At 38.7% G+C, this 24437-nt stretch overlaps 1 protein-coding gene across 1 annotated transcript; it reads left to right on the top strand.

Annotated features, from left to right (window-relative positions):
- Positions 1-13353: 13353 nt before the first annotated feature.
- ifnlr1 (interferon lambda receptor 1) lies at positions 13354-22773 on the top strand. Its single transcript, XM_080039019.1, has 7 exons — positions 13354-13655; positions 14566-14692; positions 16068-16237; positions 16323-16507; positions 16771-16912; positions 17971-18098; positions 20282-22773. The coding sequence occupies exons 1-7, from the start codon at positions 13613-13615 to the stop codon at positions 21272-21274; spliced, it is 1788 nt and encodes a 595-aa protein (XP_079895145.1). The 5' UTR covers positions 13354-13612; the 3' UTR covers positions 21275-22773.
- Positions 22774-24437: the final 1664 nt, after the last annotated feature.

Genomic DNA, 24437 nt, shown 5'->3' with positions numbered 1-24437 from the left:
AGCAGTTGAGACGTTCCATGTGTGGCCAAAAAAAGTGCGAGAGAGTTAGCAGTATTGTTCTCTGTATTGTTGTTCTCCATTGTTGTTCAACTGACTCTGGCAGCGAGGACGCTTGGTGATGACATATGTATCGTATTACGACGTGATGACGTATGTATGAAGGAGCAATCGTGCCCAGGCCACGGCCTTTGGGAGCAGTGTGAGCACAAGCCAGCGGGGAAGTGTGGAGGGGGGAAATCGTACTGGAGCATGGAACAGGCAAATTTGCCTAGTGTGAGTGCGCACTTACAGGTGGGATGTAAGCCCAATTCCAGTCCCTCATTGAAACACACACTAAGGGGCCACTCATACTAGGGCCGCGGCCCCGTGCCCAAGCTCATTTGCATACTAAAGTCTAGAACGTTTGGCTAGTGTGACCACGCCATCCGTATTCCAGCACGGAACAGCCCCTTGGCCACGGCACACTTGGGAGAGGTGTGACGTGGCCAAAGTGCAGATGCTAATGAGATGACCCGCGCACAAGCAAGCGCACAGGCGGCGTTCCTGACGTGAATTTATTAAGGGTGCATAGTCCGTTAACGTCTGCTGCCTTACTAGTCGGCACCAGAATTCCCCACCACTTGGACTTGTAGCTACATAAAATGTGTGAGAATTAACGTGTGTGTAGGCCACGAGCAGTGTGACCACGGGCCAGCGGGGGGAGTGGGGAGGGGGGAATCGTGCTGAATTTTCCTGCAGCACGGAACAGGCAAACGGCCCTAGTGTGAGTGGGCCCTAAGCTGAGCTAGGTGACATACTCTGTCCATTAAAGGACCAATTAAAAAGAAATTCATCTCTTTAAATTATAATTTCAACTAGAAAAATATATTCATATTTCGAAATACTCAACATCATTCTTACATTATGAGTTCAACTATTCACTTCCTTTCAAATTTATCATAATATATATTATTTTATGTGTTGCTACTTCATTTCATTAAGCTGACATTTTCAAATAATTTTCTCTCCTTTCATGTTTGTATTCTCATCTTAGTTTTTGAATCCCAGTTTAAAAAGGAGGTCACTGTTGCTGGTTTAGAAAGGGGAAAATGTTCACCAAGCTGTCTTGTCTCAGGAGCAAGTGGGAACCTTTTGTTCTTTTCTGTATCTTTCATTTAATTTCATTTCAACGTTGAATGATTTTGAAGGGGTGCTGTTATGTGCTTTGGCTTTAAGTCTCCCCTGCTGTCAGGATGGGTAAGCAGCTTTCCAAATGTGAGAGCAAACCCACGGGAGTATTGCCACACACACAAAATGGCAGTACCATGCAGAATAATCCTGGTCTTGAAAGGCTTAGTGAGTGCAGTTTAATTGAGGATGTGAGGTTGCTCGCACAAGCACAACTCTCTTCTGAACAGCAAAAAGTTGAAATGAGGACTCACACGAATGATGTTGAACAGGGGGAAACAAATTGCATCTTGTCTGGGCTGTGTTGACAATGTGAAAACCTCCTAGATTTCGAGTTGTTTACTAGATACTAACAAATGACCCATGAGCTGACATTGTGGGGGGAAAAATGGTCTGTGTAGCTCGATTCCACCTGAGTGTTGTACAAATTGTTTTGGTCACAGTTAGGGTTGCAAAATTCCGGGAATTTTCAAAGTTGGAAACTTTCCATGGGAATTAACGGGAATTTATGGGAATTAACGGGAATTTTGGGAATTAACGGGAATAAACGGGAATTTACCAAATTTAAAGCAAACCAAATGCAATAAATTCTCCTAACTATGTTATTTCAGTCCAGGCAAACGTTCTAGACTGTAAAAAGCTGTTTTTTCAACTAAGTTTTAATATATTTATGAACATTTAATTTCAAATCAGATTTTTTTTAAAGTTTATTGAGACACCCAACTTGATATCATATATTGATTTGACTATACCAGGTTTACAGAGGCTTAAACTGTGATTTTACATATAGTTGGGGACAATACATTTTAGCATAATCTTGACTAAAACAACCAGATTTTATGCAAGTACACTTGGCAAATTGCACTTAGCACACATCCTACTGCAGGGGTAGGGGAGAACGGGGTAATATGTCACACGGGTTGGTTTTCACAATCGTTATATCTTGGAACCAGAAGGCGCTGTCTGTGAAATTTTGGTATGTAAATATCCAGAATTGGGATCATAATCTTCCTTGGAGTTAGACTGCTGAATTTGAGGTGAGAGGACTGTTTGTGTCAAATTGAAAATATTTAGCTCCTCAGTATTTTTCTTCTAGGCTTTTACACAATGGGTTTATAACAAAACACTTGTTACCCATAAAAAGTGTGAAGGGTAAGCTATAGTTTAGATTGTGGTTAGCAAGCTAATTGGTTGTCAGATGGTTGTTGGCCTTGATGCTAGCAAGAAATTCAAGTTGGGGTTGGTCGTCACATTTTTGGGGGGTTGGTTGTCACATGTTATCCAAAGGCTGCAGCCAGAAAAGGAACCCAATAACGAAAGAAGTTGTCAACCTGTATCCTCACTGGCACCCCAGAGAAGGAAAGAATAGAGCAGGAAAAGGCAGCTAGCATGCAAAAGAAAAAAGGGCAACAAAAAAAAAACAGTGCATCCCAAACTAGACCAGCTGCCAAGGCTACAGTAAGTTATGTAGGCCTATTTGTCAACTTGACAATGCAATTAAACTTTCAAATTTAGTTCTACTTTCCTTCTTTTTAAGATTATTCCCATTAAGATAACATTGTGAAAAACAACCCCATAGTGTGTGACAACTGACCCCTTGATGGGGTTGGTTGTCACAATGTGTAAGGGTGTCTTTGATGATTAATTTCTTCTTTATTACAATAAGATAGAAAAAGTTAGGGGTACACATTTCAAGCCAACACTTTAAGCTTCAATTTAATGTAGGAATGACTATTGAAAGATCTTTTACGTGATGAGCAATTCTCACTAGAGTAAAAAGTGTGCCTACTTACCCCGTTCTCCCCTACTGAGGCCATGCCCCCTACATGCTCTGTGCATTCCTCCATCACATGGGGGGCATTTGACTTTATTTATTGAATGGTTGGGTTCAGACAGATGAGTAATATTTAACTCAACATTCATCTTTTTGTTGTTCAGTGAAATTATTGATTGTTCATAAAATAATCAAAACTTGATCAGTTCTTCTTACAAATAAATCTGTTCAAATGTAATGTTTTTTAATTGTATTATTTTGCATGTCTGTCTGCCTATGACCAAACATAGTGTTTAAATGTTTAGATTTATGTTTGGATGTGAAAAAAAAAAAAATTAAATTACCGACATTTAGTTAATTCCTATAATTTCCAATTTTGAATATTCCCAAAATTCCCGAGCGAAAGTTCCCGTGGAAAGTTTCCGGAAACTTTCCGGTAATTTACCGGAAACTTTCCACCCCTTTGCAACCCTAGTCACAGTTTTAAACCTAGTTTGAAGCTGGAAAAGAGAAAAAATCGGAGAAGCTGAAACAGTTGATTCATTTTGAACAAATAACCTTACAGAGGTATTGACTTCTTCCATTTAAAAAAAAATATAGAAGCTAAAAAACTAAACTAAAGAAAAGTAAAAGCGGTGAAAGAAAAGTGTGCCTGTCCTCGAAAAACAAAGATTTGCTACATGGCTGTACTGTAGACATCAAAAATGGATTTGTTACACTGACCTGATAAAGCTAGATCAAGTTTATATACAAAGTACATCATTGATACTTTTATTCACATTATTATTACATTATTATAATCACTGGCAGTTAAGTGAACTGGTCTTGATGAAGGTCGCTGTATAACCAATCAAGGAAAGCAGAGAAAAGTGTGTGGTAGCATGCAGCTGTTTCATTAGAAAAGGTTAACCACAATCATTGTCGATGCTTTCGATTATGAAATCAAAGCGTAACAGTTGCATAATTATACAACGCTGTATGTCGATGAAGCCACACCAACTAGACAGGCAGGAACACTGGACTAATGCACAAGCTTCAAAAACTGGAAGAGAAAGTAAGAGAGCATCTGTACATCGCTGAAATATGACTCATACCATATAGTCAACATAGTTAATACTAATGTAGCAGAGGGGGATACAGCCATTTCAAACAGGAGACGGCCGTAAATAGATTTACGAAATTCCCATTCAATCCGCCAAGGACTTGTTTGTATGAAACAGCTGCCACTCAGTTTGTGTCCCTTTTAACAGAGCCTTTAGTTGTGATGTAATCCAGATTATTATACAGTGAAATTAATAGTTTTTGCTTCACATCTGTACTTCTGTCCATTTGCATGCTCCATGTCTCTTTCTCTGTTACTCTCCATTTAACATGATTAATTAAATTAAAGGTAACATAACCGATTTATTTATGTTAATATAAGTGATGAATTGCTCTATATTCATACAGTGATCAATTATATAGTGTGCGCGTCTCATAAAGCCGATCTCTCAGTCCCCTGCTCTGCATGTAATCAGCAAATAAACTTTTCGGGGATCCCACTACTGATAACCAATCAGAAGAGAGAACGGCACCCGTCTCACTGCCGGTGCACGTGCAGAGGAACAGATGGGTGAATGCATATGTCTATGGGTGAATGTGTAAGCGCCTACATGGCGGAGCAGGTAAAAATCCTTCCCAATGTCTGTTTTGATGGTTTTTATCATGTTTTATCACACTTACAGATCTTAGATGATGCTAGATAAGTCGCTGCTTGAAGACCGCAGTGCATTAATGTGGTGACGTGCACGAGGGAGGGGACTGCTAACTGCAGTCACTGACAGGAAGTTAGCTAGTCTGACCATTCCGCTTACTGAATCTTTAATACGGTGCCACATCTTCACATCTTTAGGCAGCTTTTGGTACCTGATTTCACACATACATTTGTACAAATGGCCTATACATGTCACTACAGTTTCTTTGTATCCTATATCTATAGCCAGTTGGATTGGTGGACCATTGCCCTGATGTGTCTGGTCACTGGCCATGTCCCTACGTACACAGGTTTTTTGGTACCCATAGCTCTTTCTGTGTAATTTTGCCTTTTGTCACATTTTAAGACACATTTGCAGACACTAATACAGACGGTATTGACCTCTAAGAAAAGACAGAAAGCCAGCCTTGTGAATTCAACTTACTCTTTGAAAATGCAATAACAGGTACGGATGGACTTCTGACTTAGAGGACACCTTATATCTTTTGGAGGACACATTTGTGACTCATTGGTATTTCACTTTCCAAGGTGTAGCGCAGATCGGTAGAATATTACACAGACTATAAGCCTGTTTGTACCTTCTGAATTGTCTCGTTTTGATTTGTGAATCCGTAGACAAGCCCAGAGGGGACATGCATTTATTTATGCGATATTCTGTTGTGATTTACAGTATTTTTTGTTTTATCCACGGATGAAATTATCAATATGCCAGTTCCCTGGAAAGAAAGATGGATTGTTGTTGTCAAGAGAAGATGAAGCATCGGGGCTGTGGTAAACTTTGTCATGAGCCGGTATCCTCCCCAGCTCTCCAAGGTGGCTGCTGCAGACCCACATCACTCACTTAACTTCAGTTAAAATGACACGGCTGGCATTAAAACATTCACACCTATGTTTGCTGGATATTGGCTCTCTGTACTGCAATAATATGTTATTTATTTGAGGCCTTTAGACTTTAAGTTTGGTTTCAACACGGACTCAGGCATACTGTATACCTACAGTTCCTTAACATTTAGCTGGGTCAGAGCAATTGACAATGAGAGAACAGGATTGGTGTCATTTCAATAGCAGCGATAACGCTACAGAACACAAATGGACTAGTTAGCATTGTATATGCAGAGAATGATGTGGATCCAGTGATTAATATCATTTGAGTAAGATTCCCACAAAAAAGACCAATTCTGTTACCAGTCTATTTTGAAGGATAATTTAATTTGTTTGGTGTAATGTTTCATGGAGAATATGTGTCCTGAACATGATAAATCAAATCTAATCAGTTTTATTCGTATATCCCAATGTCACAAATAGACAGCCCTAGTGTTGTATCATGCCTCTTTGTATCTGTTTAGCTGACAATCTACCTGCCTTTTGACAACCACTACAACTTTGTCAAAGTCTGTGATCCAGTGTCACAATGATTGTTGCATTGTAAACAGATCAAACACCTGGCTTGACCCTTTCATCTGAGAATTGTAGCCCAACAATACTATCCAATGAATGGACAGGCAGTATCCGTTGGTCCCCTAGCTGGTCAGTTCCTCTGTGTATGTGCATACCCTACACTACTGATTGTCATGCCATTGGCCAGAGCGTTCCTCAATTTTCTGTGAGCTGCACTTTTCAGATCTGTATTTTTCCTTACATCAAAGATGTAGCCACCTTAGCAAGCCAATCATAGACAGTTCGGGTTATGTTTATTCTGACATGGACTTAACCAACATGTCCTACCTCTGTCATCAGCATTGTTTTTTGAGAGACTAGTTTAACAACATTTTACAAGAGTGAAACATGGAACGTTAGAACAACATTGGCAGTCTTTAAGACATACCACTGAACACATTGTTAGTCGTGTTATTCTAAACCATAATGGTACCACCCAGACAGGTTTTATTGGATACCATATCCGGCCATAGTTGCATTTTTTTTCTTAAGCCTTGTAACATGTCAAGAAAGCTAACCATGATTAAATGTACTGCAGTGGTCCTCAGTCTATGTGTTAAAGTTTCTTCACATAGGATTGCAGTTTAAACCTGAGGTGCATCCGCAAAATGTATGCAACTCAGGTTCTCATGTTCATACATTCCTATTATCTCTTTCCTCTAGATAATTCTCAATTGCAGGTCTTTAAAAAAATATTCAAATGAAACAAGAACATAAAATCATGCATCTGGGGTAGCCTAGTCCTACCAGACCATCGTACTTCATTTCATTTGTACAGAAGGTCTGGAACTGCCCTATTGGCAAACGTTCACTCACTTAGAGGCGGGTGTCTGTTGAAGTTTAAAACTATTGGATCTGCCCAGTGCCATTCTGGATCAGCCAACCAATCGCATAACGTTTGGTCGTGACGTATGTCATGAGTCGGCTTCTGACGGTGCATTCAAGTTGTACTGGGACTCGGAAATTTCCGACTTCACTACATATTGTAGTCTATGGATCTACCGGTACCTGGTAACGGTAACTTGCTAGAGCCTAACGTTTAGTTATTTGGATGAGAAAGGTTGTAGGCGGCCATACTTTCGCGAGCAGATGCACTGGAACACAGACAGGTCGGAACTCGGAACTACCAAGTTGGAAATCTCTGAGTTCCGAGTATAAAGGAGGCTCTGTTCGCTGATTGGACGGCCGGAAATTTTCCTCCCTCAGCTAAAACACATGAATTCACCGCAGCCCCAGACAGACTAGTACTACTGAAGGTAAAATGAAATTTGAGCGGAAGTAGGTAGGCGGGCGGAGGAGCAGGTGATCAGGTGTGTGTGTGGCTATATGATGCATTATTCAGCAGATTGAACATTTTATATAAGGAACTTAGATGTACATCAACCATCCCATGTTGGAAAAGGGATTTGTATGGGCAGCATCTATCAGTGTGCTTGTAATGTAAAGCATTCACAGCCTATAAATTCCTTCCTCGTCACAAGTACTGTTATTATTTCATTAGTCCGTGACTTACTCCCTTCACAAACACCCCCATCCCCTGCTGAAATTATAATGATCTGGTGTTAATTGATGGGTTTGGATAATACCATGGCAGAAGGCCAGGCATGCACAACACAAATCACATTACTGATTTAAAACAAGGGGTCTCACCTGCAAGACACATTGTAGATGAGTTTTACATAAATAGAATCACTCCTCATTAACTTATGGAGAAGGGCACATCTCTCAACACAATTATGGTGCCATTAGTGAGTATGTTGTTCAGAAAATCAAATCTATTTTTAACTATGCTTGTTCAGAGATATATGTACTTGCCTCATTACAAATAAACCTCCTCACCCCTTTGTTGAGGTTACTTAATTTGTTCATATACTGTATATCTGTCAAATTTCTCCAATGAGCCAATATTGATGATGTAGCTTTATGAATCTAAATAGCAAAAACAATGTTTTTTTTTATTCAATATTGTTAAGGATAAGTCAATGTAAATGATTATCACCTGGATTTATTTTTTTTGCTTGTCTTTAATGGACTCATCTATTTACCTGTCTGTCTAGGGTGGCTCCTCTGTCATTTCTTCCTATCTTTAGAACTGTATTTTTATCTTGTTCTCATTCTGCCTGTCTGAAAAAAAACTAAGCAGCGCATCTGTTTGTCTACTTGTCTGTTTGTGACCCATCAGCCTCTCATCGATGACTTGAACTTCCCCTTAAACACAGCATGGAACACAGCGTTTCTTTGTTGCTTGAAAGAACTCATCTGTCAGGTTCTCGTGAACAATTTTGCTAGAGGGACAGTCGAGGGGAAAATGATGGTTGCTGGCAGTGGAGGTAGCAGTGAAGGGGAGTTTATGGGGGAGACAGGACTTTGTGATCACCATCCTCTCCTCCAGTCAAACACTGTGATCCAAAATACCACAGGAGAGAAACTTGGACGCCGCTGTCTTTTGGCCCTGCATTTCTGTACTTGACTGAAAGCAAAGCCCAAAGCAAAATTGTTCAGGCTTCCAATTTTGTTTGTCACACAACACATACAAGTTACCCCTCAATTGATCTTTCAACGGTTAAATAAAGGAAAATGAAAAGAGAATGAATAAATGTTAATGATGTATTCCATCAGCCTGACACCTGATCCAGAACCAGAGACCTGATCCGAAGCCAGAATCTACCAAGTCCAATTTGTGTTTCCTGAATGAGATCAAAGGTTGTGCTCAGTCTTTGTGACTCAAACAAGCTGGTGAGGTGAGAGATGCAAGATGCCTTTGATTTGCTCTGACAAACGATGATTCATTGATGATGTTCTAGAAGTGTAAGAGCCCACAGAGGTACATCACATCTCCTCAGTTGGTGTCCAACAACTTCAAAGTCTTTCCTCCTCTCAGGGACGCCTCAACTGTGAATTAATTTAGCGACAATTTGAAAAGGAAAGATTGCCTCACCAAAAGAAAAGAAAAGAAAATCACTGTGAAACTGTGCAGCAAAGCATACATTTTATTGATTGTGTGTTTGGTTGCAAACCAAGTTACTTTCAGCTTCAAAGGGAATTTGGAAACTTTAGAAGGCAGACAAGTCATGATGAGAGGCATTTGGTTACTGGATGCTCACCATTGATAACTCAGAGGCAGTTTTTAATGTATTTGATAATATCTCAGAAATAACACAACATTAATTCATTGTTTCTGCCAAATGATAGATAATAGAGGAAAGATAGTATGTACCTTTGCACCACCAAAGACTTCAAAGGTTCATAAAGTTGTTGTTGGTGTTGCTCAGTTTTGCTTGGTGCCATTATTTCAATCAAAACTGATGGTGCCTCCAAATGTAATAATGAGAATACTGCCCACCTTGGAATTCATGATTTCAGAAATGAGAAACTAGAAATGTTAATATAGCCCTTGAATTCATACTTCCTTTTTATCTGCAGAGCCCACCTCTTTTCTTATCCCTCACAATGGCTTTGAAATGCAGAAAAATCAGTTCAGCCCATTGAAGGTCAAGAACATTATGTACTCAACTTCCCAGGTCAAAAACAAACACGTTCCATCTAAAGCCAGCATGATCTCCATGATATGTAGACTAGGGCTTTTTATTATTTTGCAGCCAGGTGGCATATCGTAATGACACTGGTTACAGGAGAGTAGTCAAACACCAGTTTAATTAAAATCAAGCATTGAAGCGCATCACTGCCAGGATGTTATTCTCTGTAATAAGGTGTCACTGACCATAACCCACTGACAACAGACGACACCTGATGAAAGACAGATTGGGTACACAAAGACCAGCGCAGGCAATAATACGGAAGGACTGAAATCAATAAGGATTTAAATGAGATAAGTAGTGGACATAGATTGTCAGTTCTTTGGTGAAACAAATCAATGTGTGCTTTGTTGTGCATGTTATTTTTGCAAATGTCATTTTGTGCTGCTGCCAACCAGACCAACCGGGGATTTTTCAACTTTTAAGTCTGTTTTGGATGTGAATGATCTCTTCTATTGTGTTGGTATTGGTTTGAATAAGAGGAAGTTTAAACGATCTCAATGTAGAGAGGAAAATATGGCCACATGGTTGTTTTGGACTAGATTGTTCAATCTGTACTACAAAAAAACATTAAGACTTCAGTAAGAAAGCAAACAGTGACATTCATGTGATTAGAAAAGTTTGCATTATTAGTGGGCAAAATGCTGCCTTAAAAAAATAGAATTTGTATTAAAGCAGGTGAAAGGTGAGTGTTCAAAGTGTTAGTAAAAGTAAAAAAGTTGTGCCGGTGGGCAAGTTGTGCCACCCCTTGTTTCTAGAAAACCATAGAAGAAATTGGAAATGTGACCACATATTTAAGAAGAGCCATCCATTAAACTCATCCTGTAAAAAAGGGAGAAACATGGAATAAGATATAAGCACATTTAAGCTAAAAAAACTGTTTTTGCCTTTCAAAGTAACATTTCCATGATCAAGGTTTTTTGATTACTGTGTCTGAACAATTATAGACACGTTTGAAAACATTTGACACATGTTTTAGTGCTTTAGTATGCTACACTTTGTGTCTATACAGTTAGCACGATGTCAGCCCTAAACTGCTGCATCATGCGTATTATCCAAAATTCTGGGGATGGGGTGATTTGTACCAGAGGGCCTAGGTGAGTTATAAGTAAGTAAGTAAGTAAAATGTATTTATAAAAGCACATTTATAACAGTTTGCACTGTCGAAAGTGCTTTACATAGTGCATTCAGTAGGTAAAAAATTAAGGTAAAATAACAATAACCAAAATAAAAGACATAAAGCCCAGACATCCACATATAAACAAAGATAGTAGTGCAGAGGTAAGATGGTTAATTGGGAGGAAAAACCAGGGTGTACAGATGGGTTTTGAGCCATGATTTAAAGGCAGAAATGGAGAGGGAATCGCATATGCCAGGTGGCAGTTGGTTCTACAAGGGCGGAGCAGCTAGTGCAAAGTACATTTCTGAGAGTTGTGCCATTGGCATGGCTGTATACGCTGGTCACCAAAAGAAAGTGATTGTCTACAGTAGCTCAAAAGAGACTGACATCTCCATTCCACTTAACGACACCACTGACAAGAGTTCAGATGGCCAGAAAGATGATGATGGTGACTTTCTTGTTTAAGAAAATTGACCTTCAATCTTTGTAAAATATTTACTTTATTTACTTTAAATAAACCTTAAATAAGTGATTGTCTAATGGATTTGTCTTGCATTACAGTTTATGAGGTATATATCAATGGCACAATTTACCCCATGGTATTTTCTCCAATGGCACAACTTACACCACACCGGGAGCAAGTTGTGCCACAAGACAACTTTTTTTCTGAAAGCTATATTTCTTCAACAGTTTAGTCCAGATCCAAAGTGTTTATTGCCAGGGATGCACAACACCCTGAAATATATGTATATATTTGAGTTGGAGACTTTACTGTCAAGGCCTCACTTTAAAGTCACTTTGAGTAAAAAGTGGCACAACTTAGGCCACTCTCCCCTATATTGTTTTCTAAAAGACAAAACAATTAAACTAAATAAATAAAAAACTGAGTGCATGCAGGGCCTAGTATAAATGAAGAGAGTCACAGTATTGTGGGTCAAAACAATAAAACAGATAATTTTACGGAAATGGCTTAACTTCCTTATCCTAAACAGTGTGCAACGAACAAGTGAGCTGATAGGTGACGGATCCAAGTATGTCACCCTGCCAACCAAATTAGGAGCTCCATAAAATATAGGGGTGAATCTGGCTGCAACAAGTACTTTTAAAATTGTTTGCAAATGTGTTTAAATGTGTTAAATATGTAAAACGACAGCCAAACAAGATCAATGTTATTTTGGTTCAAAAGTACATACATGTGTCCAAACAGTGCAGTTCCCTGTCATTACAAAGTTCAAACATCATGGGAACGTCACTTCGTCAATACATATATCCACTCTTTAAACAGTGTATTTGTTCACATAATACACTTTTCTTGACAACACAGGTGTGTCAATGACATTACTAATAGCTGCAAATATGCAGAAGGTGTTCTAGTGTCAGATCTTTGGAATGCATACTAGCCTATTGAAAACATTAAAAACAAAACCCATTCATCATTGACTCATCAGTAAAGGCCTGTGTATTTCCTGCTAGTCCAAGTCAGAAATTTTGCAATGAGAAACATTTACGCTCCTTCAAACGTCGGATGGAGACACTTGCAGTGAAAGAAGTGCCTATCCAACCTGATCATACACTTTGGAAATGCCTCCTGTTTAACTTTAAAACTTGGTGACTTATTTTTTTTTTTAAATCTAAGGTGATTTACCACACATGCAACCATTTCTGTGCTGTCCTCTAAAATAGTTTTTATTTATTTTTGGGCCATGTTGCAATTGTACAAGCCACTTCAATTAACTGGTTGTGTGATGATTCACCTACTTGTATTGTTACTTGACAGCTGTTGGTTATTATCTGCTGCTCCCTCAACAGCTCACTACAAAATTGCACACCTACAATATAATTTTTGCATTCACTGAAAAAGGCACAACTTTTATATATATATATATATATATATATTTTTTTTTACATCACCCAAAACATTTTCTTTTACTTTAACAAACTCTTGCTACAGTGACTCAGCCAACCTTCCATCTCTTGTAACCTATTGCCTGTCACATTTAATGTTAGGACTCCTGAATTGACATGAGGTCTTTGCAATGGAGCTTTTTGAATACAATGTTATCATGTTTGTGCTTTAGAAAGTATGAGGTTGAAATTGGAGCGTAACGGCTCATTCTGGATAATCTATCTAATATTTTAATAAGTGCAAGATGAACGTACATTTCATACCAATTTATACTTGTATTAATACTTCTGTTCATTTTCCTTTTCCCTAAACTTACCTTAAACTGGGTGATAACAATACCTATCCATAATCATGTTCTTTCACTTTCTGTCGCATGCGATTGAAAGTCTTAATAATATACAGCAAACTGTAGAGAGAAGGAAAACCAGAAAGGCAAGTAAAGAGAGAGAGAGAGAGAGAGAGAGAGAGAGAGAGAGAGAGAGACTCAAGGTGTTAAACGTAGAAGGAGGAGTGAGGAAAGGGGAAGTTGAGAGTCCCGAGAGAGAATGCAAGTGGGCGGAACATACCTGCAATAAGCCGAAAAACAGGAACTAAGTGATAACATGTACCAAAGTACACCTGCACACCTGAGTCAAGCCACTCCTTTCCCAGCACAAATCAGAGATGGTCTTGTTGTGACGGGGCAGAAAAAAATGAATTGAAGTTCTATCTTTCATTTTTAAACAGCCCTTTCCATATTGATTCTGGTTTTTGTTTGGAAGGATCTAAGAGACCCGGGAGTTTATGTACAGTAGGTCATTTTTTTGCAGCATGTAGTAGTATGTGTTGTTGCTTTTGTTGTGCAGTACTCACAACGTAGCGGCAGCAGCTTCAGCAGTAGGACTTTGATACTCTCTTGGGACGCACGTACTCAGTGAAGATGTGGTCATTGAAAGTCATCATCCTCCTCCTGTTCTGCTATGGTGAGTACAGAGGAGCTGACATGATTCTCTGGGCAGCCAAAACTTTAATAGGCCATTTCTTTCCTAACAGCGTAAACCTAATAGGAGAAATAAATAATGACGCCGATGCAATAAAGCTTAGTAATATATCTGACAGAGAAGGATTGCCTCTGATTTGAATCAAAGGAGAATCCCATAACACAATGAGGAATGTGGTCATTTTAAATGATAGTGATCGATGGAAAATGCTGTTTCATTTTAGAGTCCGGCTGATGTAATATTGACTATATCATTGTACAGTTTATAAAAATGGTAATTCAGAGAGAGAATTCAGGGTGTAATTTTCAAGCTAGTGTCTTTCCACATTTGCAATAAACTACGTGGGATATTAAACAGTAATGTAATCCCTAGACATATTGCTCAAGAGCATGAAAATCTGGTCCATGCATGAATTGCTCAAGCTATTTTTAAGCTTCTGCATCACTTTCCGGTATGCCGTACAGAGAGATGGGAATTATTTCCTTGTATCAAAGATGTGATGGGCAACTTTAAGGAACAGCTTTCAGTTTCAACCACCAGCAGCAACAAAGTGTTCATTTTACTTTATCTCCCTGTGGTCTTGATCTATTGTGTGATGCTGGGGTTTAAACTGCTTTACAGCATGTTGAAAATTCTGGCTTCAGCATAGATAAAAGTGAGATGTAACCCTAGGACGAAAGGTTGTCTGCTCATGTTACAGTGTAGCATAGCGTTCTTCCTTACAAATTTGCTATTTAGCACAACAGATAGATTTACATATGTTTAGGATTTGGATGAGGAATTTTGCAGATATTGTGAAGATGAAACAGGCTGAATGAAAACAAGGATTGTACTAGCGCTCGTCATTAAAGGATTCACATAGACTTTGCTCTTTTGGCTTTTTTTACGACAGGTTGTTTGTCAACTGGACATAGGACCGTGTATTTTGACTCCAGGAACTTTAACAACATGCTCCGCTGGGACGCTGCGAAGCCTGCTTTCCCTGAGGAAAAGCTCTTCTATAGTGTCGAGTACTGGAGGTAAGATACCACTTTACTTATCTCTTTGCCTTCTTTTACCTTTGTGTGTCAATGTACAGATCCATATGGAGAAATGGGTTAGAACAGGAAACATGCATTGACAGGGAAAACATTCATTAGCTTATATTGTCAGTATGTGTGTGTCAATGTCAGACTACTGTTAAATTAGCACATTGTAGTTTTTGTCATTGTAGTGACATATCATGCTGAAAATGTTATTATTTTAGTAAAATTATAAGTCTGATGATAGTCATTGATTTTCGTATTGTCAATAAAGCAGCAATTAATTGATCAGTTTATTTTGTGCCATAGACCGCCAATGTATTTCTAAAACTATTCTACTTCTACATCATTCAATCCTGTTGCAGTAAAGGTTGCAAAACAAATTTTAAATAAAATAAAATTACATTTAGCTGTTTTTGAAAATATTTAGCATTCATTTAAAAAATCTCAAAAATACATTTGTTTTACATTCAAGATTTGGATTCCGAAAATGTGTACAAACAAAATAATTTGGGTTTGATAGTCAGGGACGTTCTGGTAATATCATTTTAGCTACTACATGCTTTTCCAGTTTTTCCTTGTAGACTATTATCCCTCTTTCTCGTATAGAAGTGTTGGCTCTATAAATGCATTGCTCAAAAAACTAGCACGCAGCTATTAAAATGTACCACACTGTTGATTTGATTCAACTCAACTGCCGACGGCTTTGAAAGCAACTCTGAAGAATAGCTTTAGGGCCTGTTCAAAGTCATTAGTACAGACTTCACTCAGCTCTCCCTCATTGAAAGAAGATTAAACGAACATGGTTCATGGCTCGAATTTTATTCTTTCTTCTTTTCACTAAGGCTTCACAAATTGTCACAACAAAGTGGAAATGTCATGCCATCTAATTACTCATGACGCAGTCTCCCAGACAAATGTCAGGTGCCATTCTTATCTTCTTCTTAAAGTCTATTATTGACTTTCCCCCAGCAACCATCATTTGGAATTGCTTGAGTGACTTCCATCATCAAATCGGCTGCAGTTCCTTGTTTGAACAAAATGCTGTCATTTGTCTTACTCAAAAAGGCATTGTGTTCAAATGATTAATGGTTTATTTGGCATGGTCAGGATGATGGCTGTGTGGTTATTTAACTGTAACTATCTACTGCACAGAACCGCTTCAGTGCCTTAATGCAGGTTGTTAGAATGCATTATCAGTCTTTTGTTTATAATGTTTATTTCTTGAAGTCTGTGACTCAAACTAGTGTCTATCAAATTATTGATATCTTCAGAGACTTCCAACTATACACAGTGAAAATACAGTCATGTTTAATAAATAATGCATGTGGTTCCATCATGGTTTATTCACATTGTATTGAACTTCTTACAGTGATGATACGGAGTCATATCAACCAAAAGAGGAGTGTACGAACATTACAGCTCTCTACTGTGACCTGACTACAGAAACCCCATCGCTTCCTCATTTTCACTACAGGGGTCGGGTGCTCGTTAACGGTCGTAATCATGGCCATACCCACAATTTTAAACCTTTAAAAAACAGTAAGAATTTCCATGCTCATTTGTGCATTTATTTGTATTCTATTGCATCAAACATTTATTCATTCATCTGTGTTCTTCTTTGCAGCTACTTTTGGTCCACCCATCTTGACTACAAACTCAACAGTGGCATCCCTGCATGTTCATGTCACCCTACCTTTGGGGCCAAAGGGAGCCTCCATGGCAGACATAATCATGGGAAGCAAAAATGGCCCCTCCAAAACTGTTGTTGTTTATACTCTAAATATCACCCAACCAAAGTGGGCTCAACAGGTGAGTCTTCATATTAAGAACATACATAACATTTAAAAAAAAAGATTGAGTCTTAAATTAAGTTTGTTTGGTTAAAGATTCAAGCTTTTGGCATTTCAAATGTAATATTATCGGGTACTTTTGGCCATCAATCCACACCAAGTTTTTACAGTTTAAGTCTTTGTTTATCCTTATACAAATCAATGTTTCTGGATATCTAGATATTTCTTGTTTATCCGACCCCGTCCAGGAGACTAAACCAATATAACCCACTGTGTCTCTAGGTTCATGTAAACACAACTGGCCAGTTCATCATCAATTTGAAGAACAATCAAACAGAATACTGCGGCTATGTGGTCTACAAGCCTTCTTCTGAATGGGGTCGCCCAGAGAGTGAGAATGCCACCTTCTGTGCCACACTGTCAGGTGAGCACGATGATGAATAAAACACGTTATCTTCTTCTCGCAATTATATTGATCCATATAGGGCAATAACTGCTAGGAGATGTGTTATCAGCATATGCTATGCCCAATATTTCTTACATTTCAGGTAATTTCTAATTTCAGGTTTTGTTCATTTGTGTATATTTTAGCCATAAAGCCACTGTTTTTGTATAATTTGAAAATCAGTTGGCAAATTAAAAAGGGAAGGCCTACAATCAGAAAAAAAGTAAAAAAAATAAAATGTACCCTTATAATATGTACAACAACTTAATTTGAATAGAGACAAAATAATGACGCTCAAAATTGTACAAAGAAGCTTTGGAGAAATTGCTAAAAATTTGAATTTTAACATTTTACTTGAAAGAGTTTGTGCTCATCTCCTCAAGTGATTGCAGCCACTTGGAAATAATGTAGTGTTTAGTAATAATTGAAGACAGTTTGTCATAATACACTATTGTTCAACGGCATCTGCACCAAGCTTCATTATCACAATGGAACAGGTCAAATCACTCATATTGCAATGAAATGCTTTTGACCACTATGACATGTATTGTTCCTGTGTCTTATAATACTCTTGTTAACACTTGAATGATATGATAGCAAAAAAAATTAAGATCTTTTTCAAGAAGAATGCTATCATAAGTGCTTGTGTATTGAACTCCCCCTCACCTCTCATCATACTGATGATATAGGAGATTGGATTACACACAGTCTGTTTACTAAGGTGTTGTTCTTCTCGCCTCAAAGCACAATGTACTCAAAGCCATACCTGGAGGGGGAAATCCACTTCTACAAGTTTCCGTGTATAGATTTATGTTGTGATAGGTGACGGTTTCTTCTGAGAAGTGCATCCAGGAATATAGTGTATTTAAAGCCCTAACGTCACAGCGCTACTCCCTGAGAACATGCCTAAACGTGTATGTCACAATGGGAATTTCACTGTTTAAAAGCGCTTGAGGGTATCTGATTTCGCGGAAGGATTGTTGTTTTATTCCCATATTAGTGGCTGACAACAACTCTGTTCTCTCTATCTCTCTTAGATCCTCTGCAGATTTTGCCTTGGCTTCTCGTGAGTGCTGCTCTTCTGGCGACCATAATCATAACGTCAGTTGTGTGTATGTGCAACTATGTGAAGGCTGGAAAGGTGAAGATCATGCCACCGCAATTGGTAAGAGTCTTTAGTGTCCTTTGGTGCGTCTTGTTTAGTACAAGGAAATGTTTCCTTCCTCGAGAACCAAGCCCTCTGGTACATTTGTTACTGCACAAATTCCCAGAGTGCCTATGTGACACAGCAGCCTAAAAAGTAATTAAAGACAATCAAACGCTTTGGATGTTGTTTTCAGAAAGTTGAAGAATCTTTTGTTGACTCATGGGGCTTTCAGCGTTGACAATTGTAGAGTAATTAAAGTCTTGTGTAGTCGTTTCGGTCTTGTACGTATATTTGGCCATGCCCTTTGCAGTGTTTCCCCCAGAAAATGTCTTAGTCAAGGTGGTCACTGCCCCGTGTCAGGGGAGGCGCGGCGGTATTTTTTAGGGGTATTTTGCTCAAAGATGCCAATGCGCCGTAAAGAAATAAAACAGACACTGACCTTACAGTTGTGCAATTTTGTTTGCTATGTGCAGGTACAAATTATGTGTAAACGTGCAGACAGTACAAAGCACAATTAAAGAAAACTTCTACTGTTTTGGTGCAATACTATACAGACACACTAAATACAAATAATGGACCATACATTCAGAGCCGGCCCAAGCCTTCAGTCCAATGTTAGCGCTGCTGAAACTATAGATCTTTGCTAAATATTATTCACACACCCAGTGTTTTCCGCTAGTGCCTCCACTGTGCAGCTGTGTGAAAATGTTAGACAGCCGAGATTCCGACCTTCCTAGGGGGGTCCGGGGGTATGCCCCCCCGGGAGATTTTTTTTAACCTTTTTAAAGTGAAATGCATGAATCTGGTGCACTTTGAGAGAAAAATTAAGAGGCTGAATCTGAGAAATTTTGTGTGAACAAATAATTTGGATACACTGGTCAGATGAATTAGAAGCTATTGAAGGACACATGGATTTTCCATACAAATATTAATATAAAATCAAATATTATGGAGGGTCCTCTGGGTTGGGCTTGAAGCTCTTTTTCTTTAACGGGACATATTGCTCTGTAATATAATGAATGCATTTAAATTCAGTGAGAGGAACGAAGCAGAAGAACTCCGTTGTCCAGCTACTGTATCTTTTTTTCCACAGACGAGGCTGAAATAGGCTATAGACTATACACAGTGCATGGGCAACTGAGGGCAGCCCCATTTCCAATTGTTTTTAAATAAACTCAATACACACTGTGCATGGATGTGAACGTGACATGATCCGATTCGGATTACCTCCCAGATGAACTGATTACATTTTTAGGCTATTAATTATCTAGACCAAAAAATTGTATTCTTTTTTTTTGTATGTTAACTCACATTTGCATAATATGATGTTAATATCAAACACAGAAACAAAAAAAAATAAAAATAAAAATGTTTTTTTTTTTTTTTGAGGGGGCCCCCCTGGCGGTCGGGGGCCCTAAGCGACCGCTTAGTTCGCTTATGCCTCGGGCCGGCTCTGACTCTCATGCATTCATCAAACTTTTCTCTGCGCTGTCCTAGCTGATAGAAAGGTTGTGTTGCCACAGTGATGTGGAGTCTTAAACTATTCTAGCTTTGCAGAGCACTTCTTTCTGTTCAGCTAAATATCCCCATAGAACTGCACTGCGTTTATTATCGCCACCAGTTAAATCTCGGTTTGCTTCTGCTCGTTTAACTCTCCCGCGTGCATGCCGTAGTCGCACGCGGTGCGGTACGGTCGCGCGCGCAAAGCCGCAGACACAGAGCAGCTGATAGAGAAACGCTTGGAGACACATGCTTTTTACCGCAAATCGCGGCCTTTCGCGCAGTTATGACCATGCACAACACACACATCGCGCTTGCTATTACATTAATTGTGCAGCACGAAAAAAAAAAAAAAAAATTAAATTAAATTTTTTTTTTTTTTTTTTTTTTTTTTGGGGGGGTCGGTTGGTAGTCAAGGCGGGAGGCTGGCGTTGCTAAGGCGGCCGCCTTAGCTATAAAGCGCTGGGGGAAACACTGCTTTGTATCAACGTGGCATTACATGTTTTGACTCTTCATATATATAATTACTGTAGATCTTAGACTCTAGATATTTATAAATAAAAATAGATTTTGTGTTATATTTTCCACCATAATTTTCTGTATATAATATTCAAATCGAAAGGAAAAGCTGTTGATTCATTTACACAATAATAAGCACTTATTTGAATTTGATGGCACTTTCTTCCCTATTTTCAAAACAGGTAACCAGCTTCAGCTCTTCACCCTGTGTGATGCGGTCTCCAGATGGGAACCTCATCATTTCCAAGCCGGAGTTTTACACTCCAAGTGACCGAACCCTTTACGCGACCATCCTGGTGAAGCCAAACGTGCCCTCGGTTGTGGCTGGAGGTTATTCTCCCCAGGACATCCCCTGCCAAGACTGGCCAGGCAGCAGTAGTGGCTCCTCTGCGGACTCTGGTGCATGCAGTCCGAGCACAGATCCAGAGGACACCAGCGCACAGTCCTCTGAAATCTACAGTGTAGTGGCCGTCCATGTCCCCGCTAAAGTGCATAAAGATGACCAGCAGTCTACCAGTGAAGAAGCCAGAAAAACCTGTCGCCTACCATCGTCTTCCATTGGAGATAGCTGGGATAAATGTCGAACGAGTCCAAAGCTGACCTCACATGAAGAACCACCATCACCTTGTGATAGCGATCCAGCCAAGCCACTGCTGCTGAACACAGTGCGCGACCCCAAGGGACAACTGATATTGCCCTCGCTCACTTTTCAGTTACAGAGTAGCCCGGGTGACCAAGAGAGAAGACCCCTTTTATCTGACCTCATAGACTCCAAGCGGGAGGGGCCGTCGTTAGCTTCCTTGCAGAGCTTTGATGGCTCCGATTGGTCGGACTCAGGGTGCGATGACAGCACTGTAGAAACGCCAACCCAGCCTTACTGCAACAGCCATTATTTCCCATCTCAACCAGTTGTTCCTGATTTCCACCCGGCATCCGAGAACACACCATCCAGTGACGCCTTAATTGAATCAGGTTACAAACAAAACTGGATAAGTCCAATCTTTGCTGGAAATGCGTCCAAAGACAATTGTGGATACACCAGAAGGACAAACTATCTGCGGACATGGACTGCTCCAAAAAAGGTGGTGGAATGTGAGGAAGAGGAAGATACAATGGGAGAAGAGAGATCAAGGCCAATTGTTCTGGGTAATTGGATGGTACAAATTCAAGACTAGTCCACTAATTATAATCTTTTAGACCCAAAACTTCAAATAATTCAAGATTTTTCATGGCAGAAAACGTTTTAATAAAAGGGCGATGTGGACGTTTATGGGAGTACTGACAATGCAGATGCTCTCAGGCAAGTGAACAGCTTTGCTGTCTCCTGTTTGGATGATGAGGAAAATAATTTATCATGAACTAAGACATATTTAACAAGGTCTGGACCTTTGGACACATTTCGATGTGATGTAGCAAATCTGGTTTTATTTATCAATTCACAATTGTAAAATGTTAAAGGATGTATGGACATTCCTACTGTAATCTGTGAGTTTACATCTAGAGAAGTCATTGTTTGTACATTCTGAAATTCTTTTTTACTTTGTTTAACAAAAAGCACCACAATTTTCATAAAGAAAATGTATTTTAAAATTATGATGTTAAATGTTTTGAAAGCTGAACTCAAAGTTAGCCTTCTTCATGACTGATATAATATATTCTGACCTAAACCTCCTTTTGTCGTCCGTTTATAATGAAAAACAAGGCCAAAGGGAATATAGTAACTACTAAGTAAAGTTCATAGTATCGTATACTATATTTTACGTTGTTTTGATGATCTAAAGCTGTGTTCTGTGTGCTGAAGTCTAATTTGTTTGCATGATTTAAAAAGTCATGTTTGTACTGTACGTGAATTAAAGTTCAGTAAAAGCACTTTCTTAAATTTCAACTCTGATAACTTAAATGTGTTAGTGTTCTCTGAAAAGAGCTGCCACCAACAAACCTGCAGCTGGGTGAATTGAGTGGCTTCAAGCTTTTTACTACAAACAAGAATAAACATCAACCGAAACTCTTAGCAAGACATAGTCAGCATGTGCATTTTTGTGCCAATCACTATGACAACATGTATCGCAACTTATTACACTCGCTAAATACACAAACCCAATCTGGTCACTTTATTACAATGTGGACAGTCGGCCTTAAAGATTAGGTGTGAAAACAAACCCTATTGCCTTGTGGCTGAACAAAGTTTAGACAAGGACCAACACCTACTGTGACGTTTTGATCTGTTTGAAATGGGACTGAATTTCTACTAGATATAAATGTGTTTACCTGTTAACACTCACCAACACATCAGAATATGAGTGTTGTATCATCGACCTGACAATTAGTTTCTGTACCTAAAAATGAAGTGACGTTTTATGTTTCTGGCTTTTGTTCCTCATTGTTTGCTGTTCTTTCAGGAGAGGAAACGATAGTGTCTAGAGATGTATTAGAAGGTGGGGTCATGGTGCAACCTAAGCCATACTGATAACAGCCAGGTTGTTAATAGCCCGAGGGCAATCTGTTGTTCACTGTAAAGTAATAACCTCAGGTGTGTGTTGAAACAGTGCAATACGAGTCACATGTGGACACATTGTAAAGTACAATGCAGATGTACAAATATTGTATATGTTTTATTATCATTATTATATGTTGCAGAATTAATGTAAATTAATGAATGACTGTAATATAAAAGTTTCAACATGGTTTTATACTGTATTTACAGATCATGAATTTCTACTTCATGTTTTTGATTGGAAAGTTCAAGTTGGAAAAGTTGTGTTTGCATAAAATATATTTAAAAACACTAAACACAATGACATCCCATTGTATTTTACAGTAACATTGTCATTTATGAGTTATGCGCCTGAATTTCTGAAAAAAATTAATATGAGAGAACCATTATTCAACTAAAGCAAGAAGCATGTGTGTATTCGCTGACCTGGTTGAGGAAGGTTGTAAAAGTTTATTAAACTGTATTTTAAGCAATGTGTTCTCACCAAGTTGACACCATCCAAAAATATTCTTAGTCACTAACCTATGTCAATAACTTTTCAGGTAAGCTTTGTAAAATATTACAGAAAAGTAAACGTCCACTTGTATAACATATTAAATACAAAATATGCTGTATGTAATAAGGCAATGACTTTTGCTACATACTGTACACATTCACCCACATAATAAAAAGGTGAGGCAGATTGTGTAAAGGATCCAAAGTACAACCACACATACTGTTTTCTAGTGTATTTTTCCCAGCAAGGAATCAAGTTGTATTCAATTACAGAGCAGTAAAACATTTGGGAATGTCCCTTTCTTTCTTACTTTTCATTTCCTTATCAAGCACTAGTGGAAGAGGTCCTCCCATTTAACTGTCAACCACAGAGAGGGAAACAGTAGTTATCTGCATCCATGAGATATTTGCAGAGGGATAATATAAGCCTAAGGTGGATCTCTGGTTTTATTGTGTGCTTTGTTATGTAAGTGCTACCAAATACCCGAATGAAATATTTCTCAGTACAAGCCTGTCCTATATTCAGGTAACAGGGAACAACATTTTTAAAAAGTCTTATTTTTGAAGTTACTAATCTTAATTACAGTGACAGCTACACATATAATTGAATCACTTTAAAATAGGGATACCTTTCATTGTTTTACTATTGTACTACTTGTATACTATTGTTTATATTGGGTATGTCTTTGAGGATAATAAAGTACAATTTGGGTTTCAGGTGCATCAGTCACAAAAACAAAACAAAAAATCCTACAAGGGTCAGTTTCATAAATCTCGACATAAACTGCAGTGACTGAGTAGACACAGTACAGTTTGCAAGATAATAACTGAATAGTGAAAACCTATACCATGAAAAATGATGTGACACAATATCAACTAGAAACATTACATTAAGCAGACCGAGAAATGGACCTGTCCTGGAGCATAAAAAGCTTACTAATGCTAGATACAAATATGCTATCCGTTACATTGATAAGCATGAACAGGTCATGAGAGCAGATGCTATAGCTGACAAGCTTCTATGTAACAACATCACTGGCTTCTGGAAGGAGGTGAGAGCTCTGAATAGGTCAAACACATCACTTCCTGATGTCATAGAGGGAGTTGCTGGGGGTGATAATATAGCTGAGCTGTGGAGGAAACACTACTCTGCCTTATTCAACTGTGTTAAGAGTGATCCGTATGAAGTGAGCAATATTTCCAACAAGGATACAGTAATTACTTTCAGTGAAGTACATCATGCAATAAAACAGTTAGCTGATAATAAAGCGAGTGGCTCTGATTACATCACAGCAGAACACCTCAAGTTTGCAACCCCTAAGGTTGCAGCACTGCTTGCCATATGTTTT

Source organism: Ammodytes marinus (genome assembly GCF_949987685.1).
Source record: "Ammodytes marinus genome assembly, chromosome: 13".
NCBI classification, from domain to species: Eukaryota; Metazoa; Chordata; class Actinopteri; order Uranoscopiformes; family Ammodytidae; genus Ammodytes; species Ammodytes marinus.
This window is presented reverse-complemented; position numbering and strand designations above follow the sequence as displayed.

Coding starts and splice junctions, on each gene's coding strand:
- ifnlr1 (XM_080039019.1), top strand. CDS start 13,613: ATGTGGTCATTGAAAGTCATCATCCTCCTCCTGTTCTGCTATG. Junction 13,656..14,565: donor CCTCCTCCTGTTCTGCTATG/GTGAGTACAGAG, acceptor TTTTTACGACAG/GTTGTTTGTCAACTGGACAT. Junction 14,693..16,067: donor TATAGTGTCGAGTACTGGAG/GTAAGATACCAC, acceptor AACTTCTTACAG/TGATGATACGGAGTCATATC.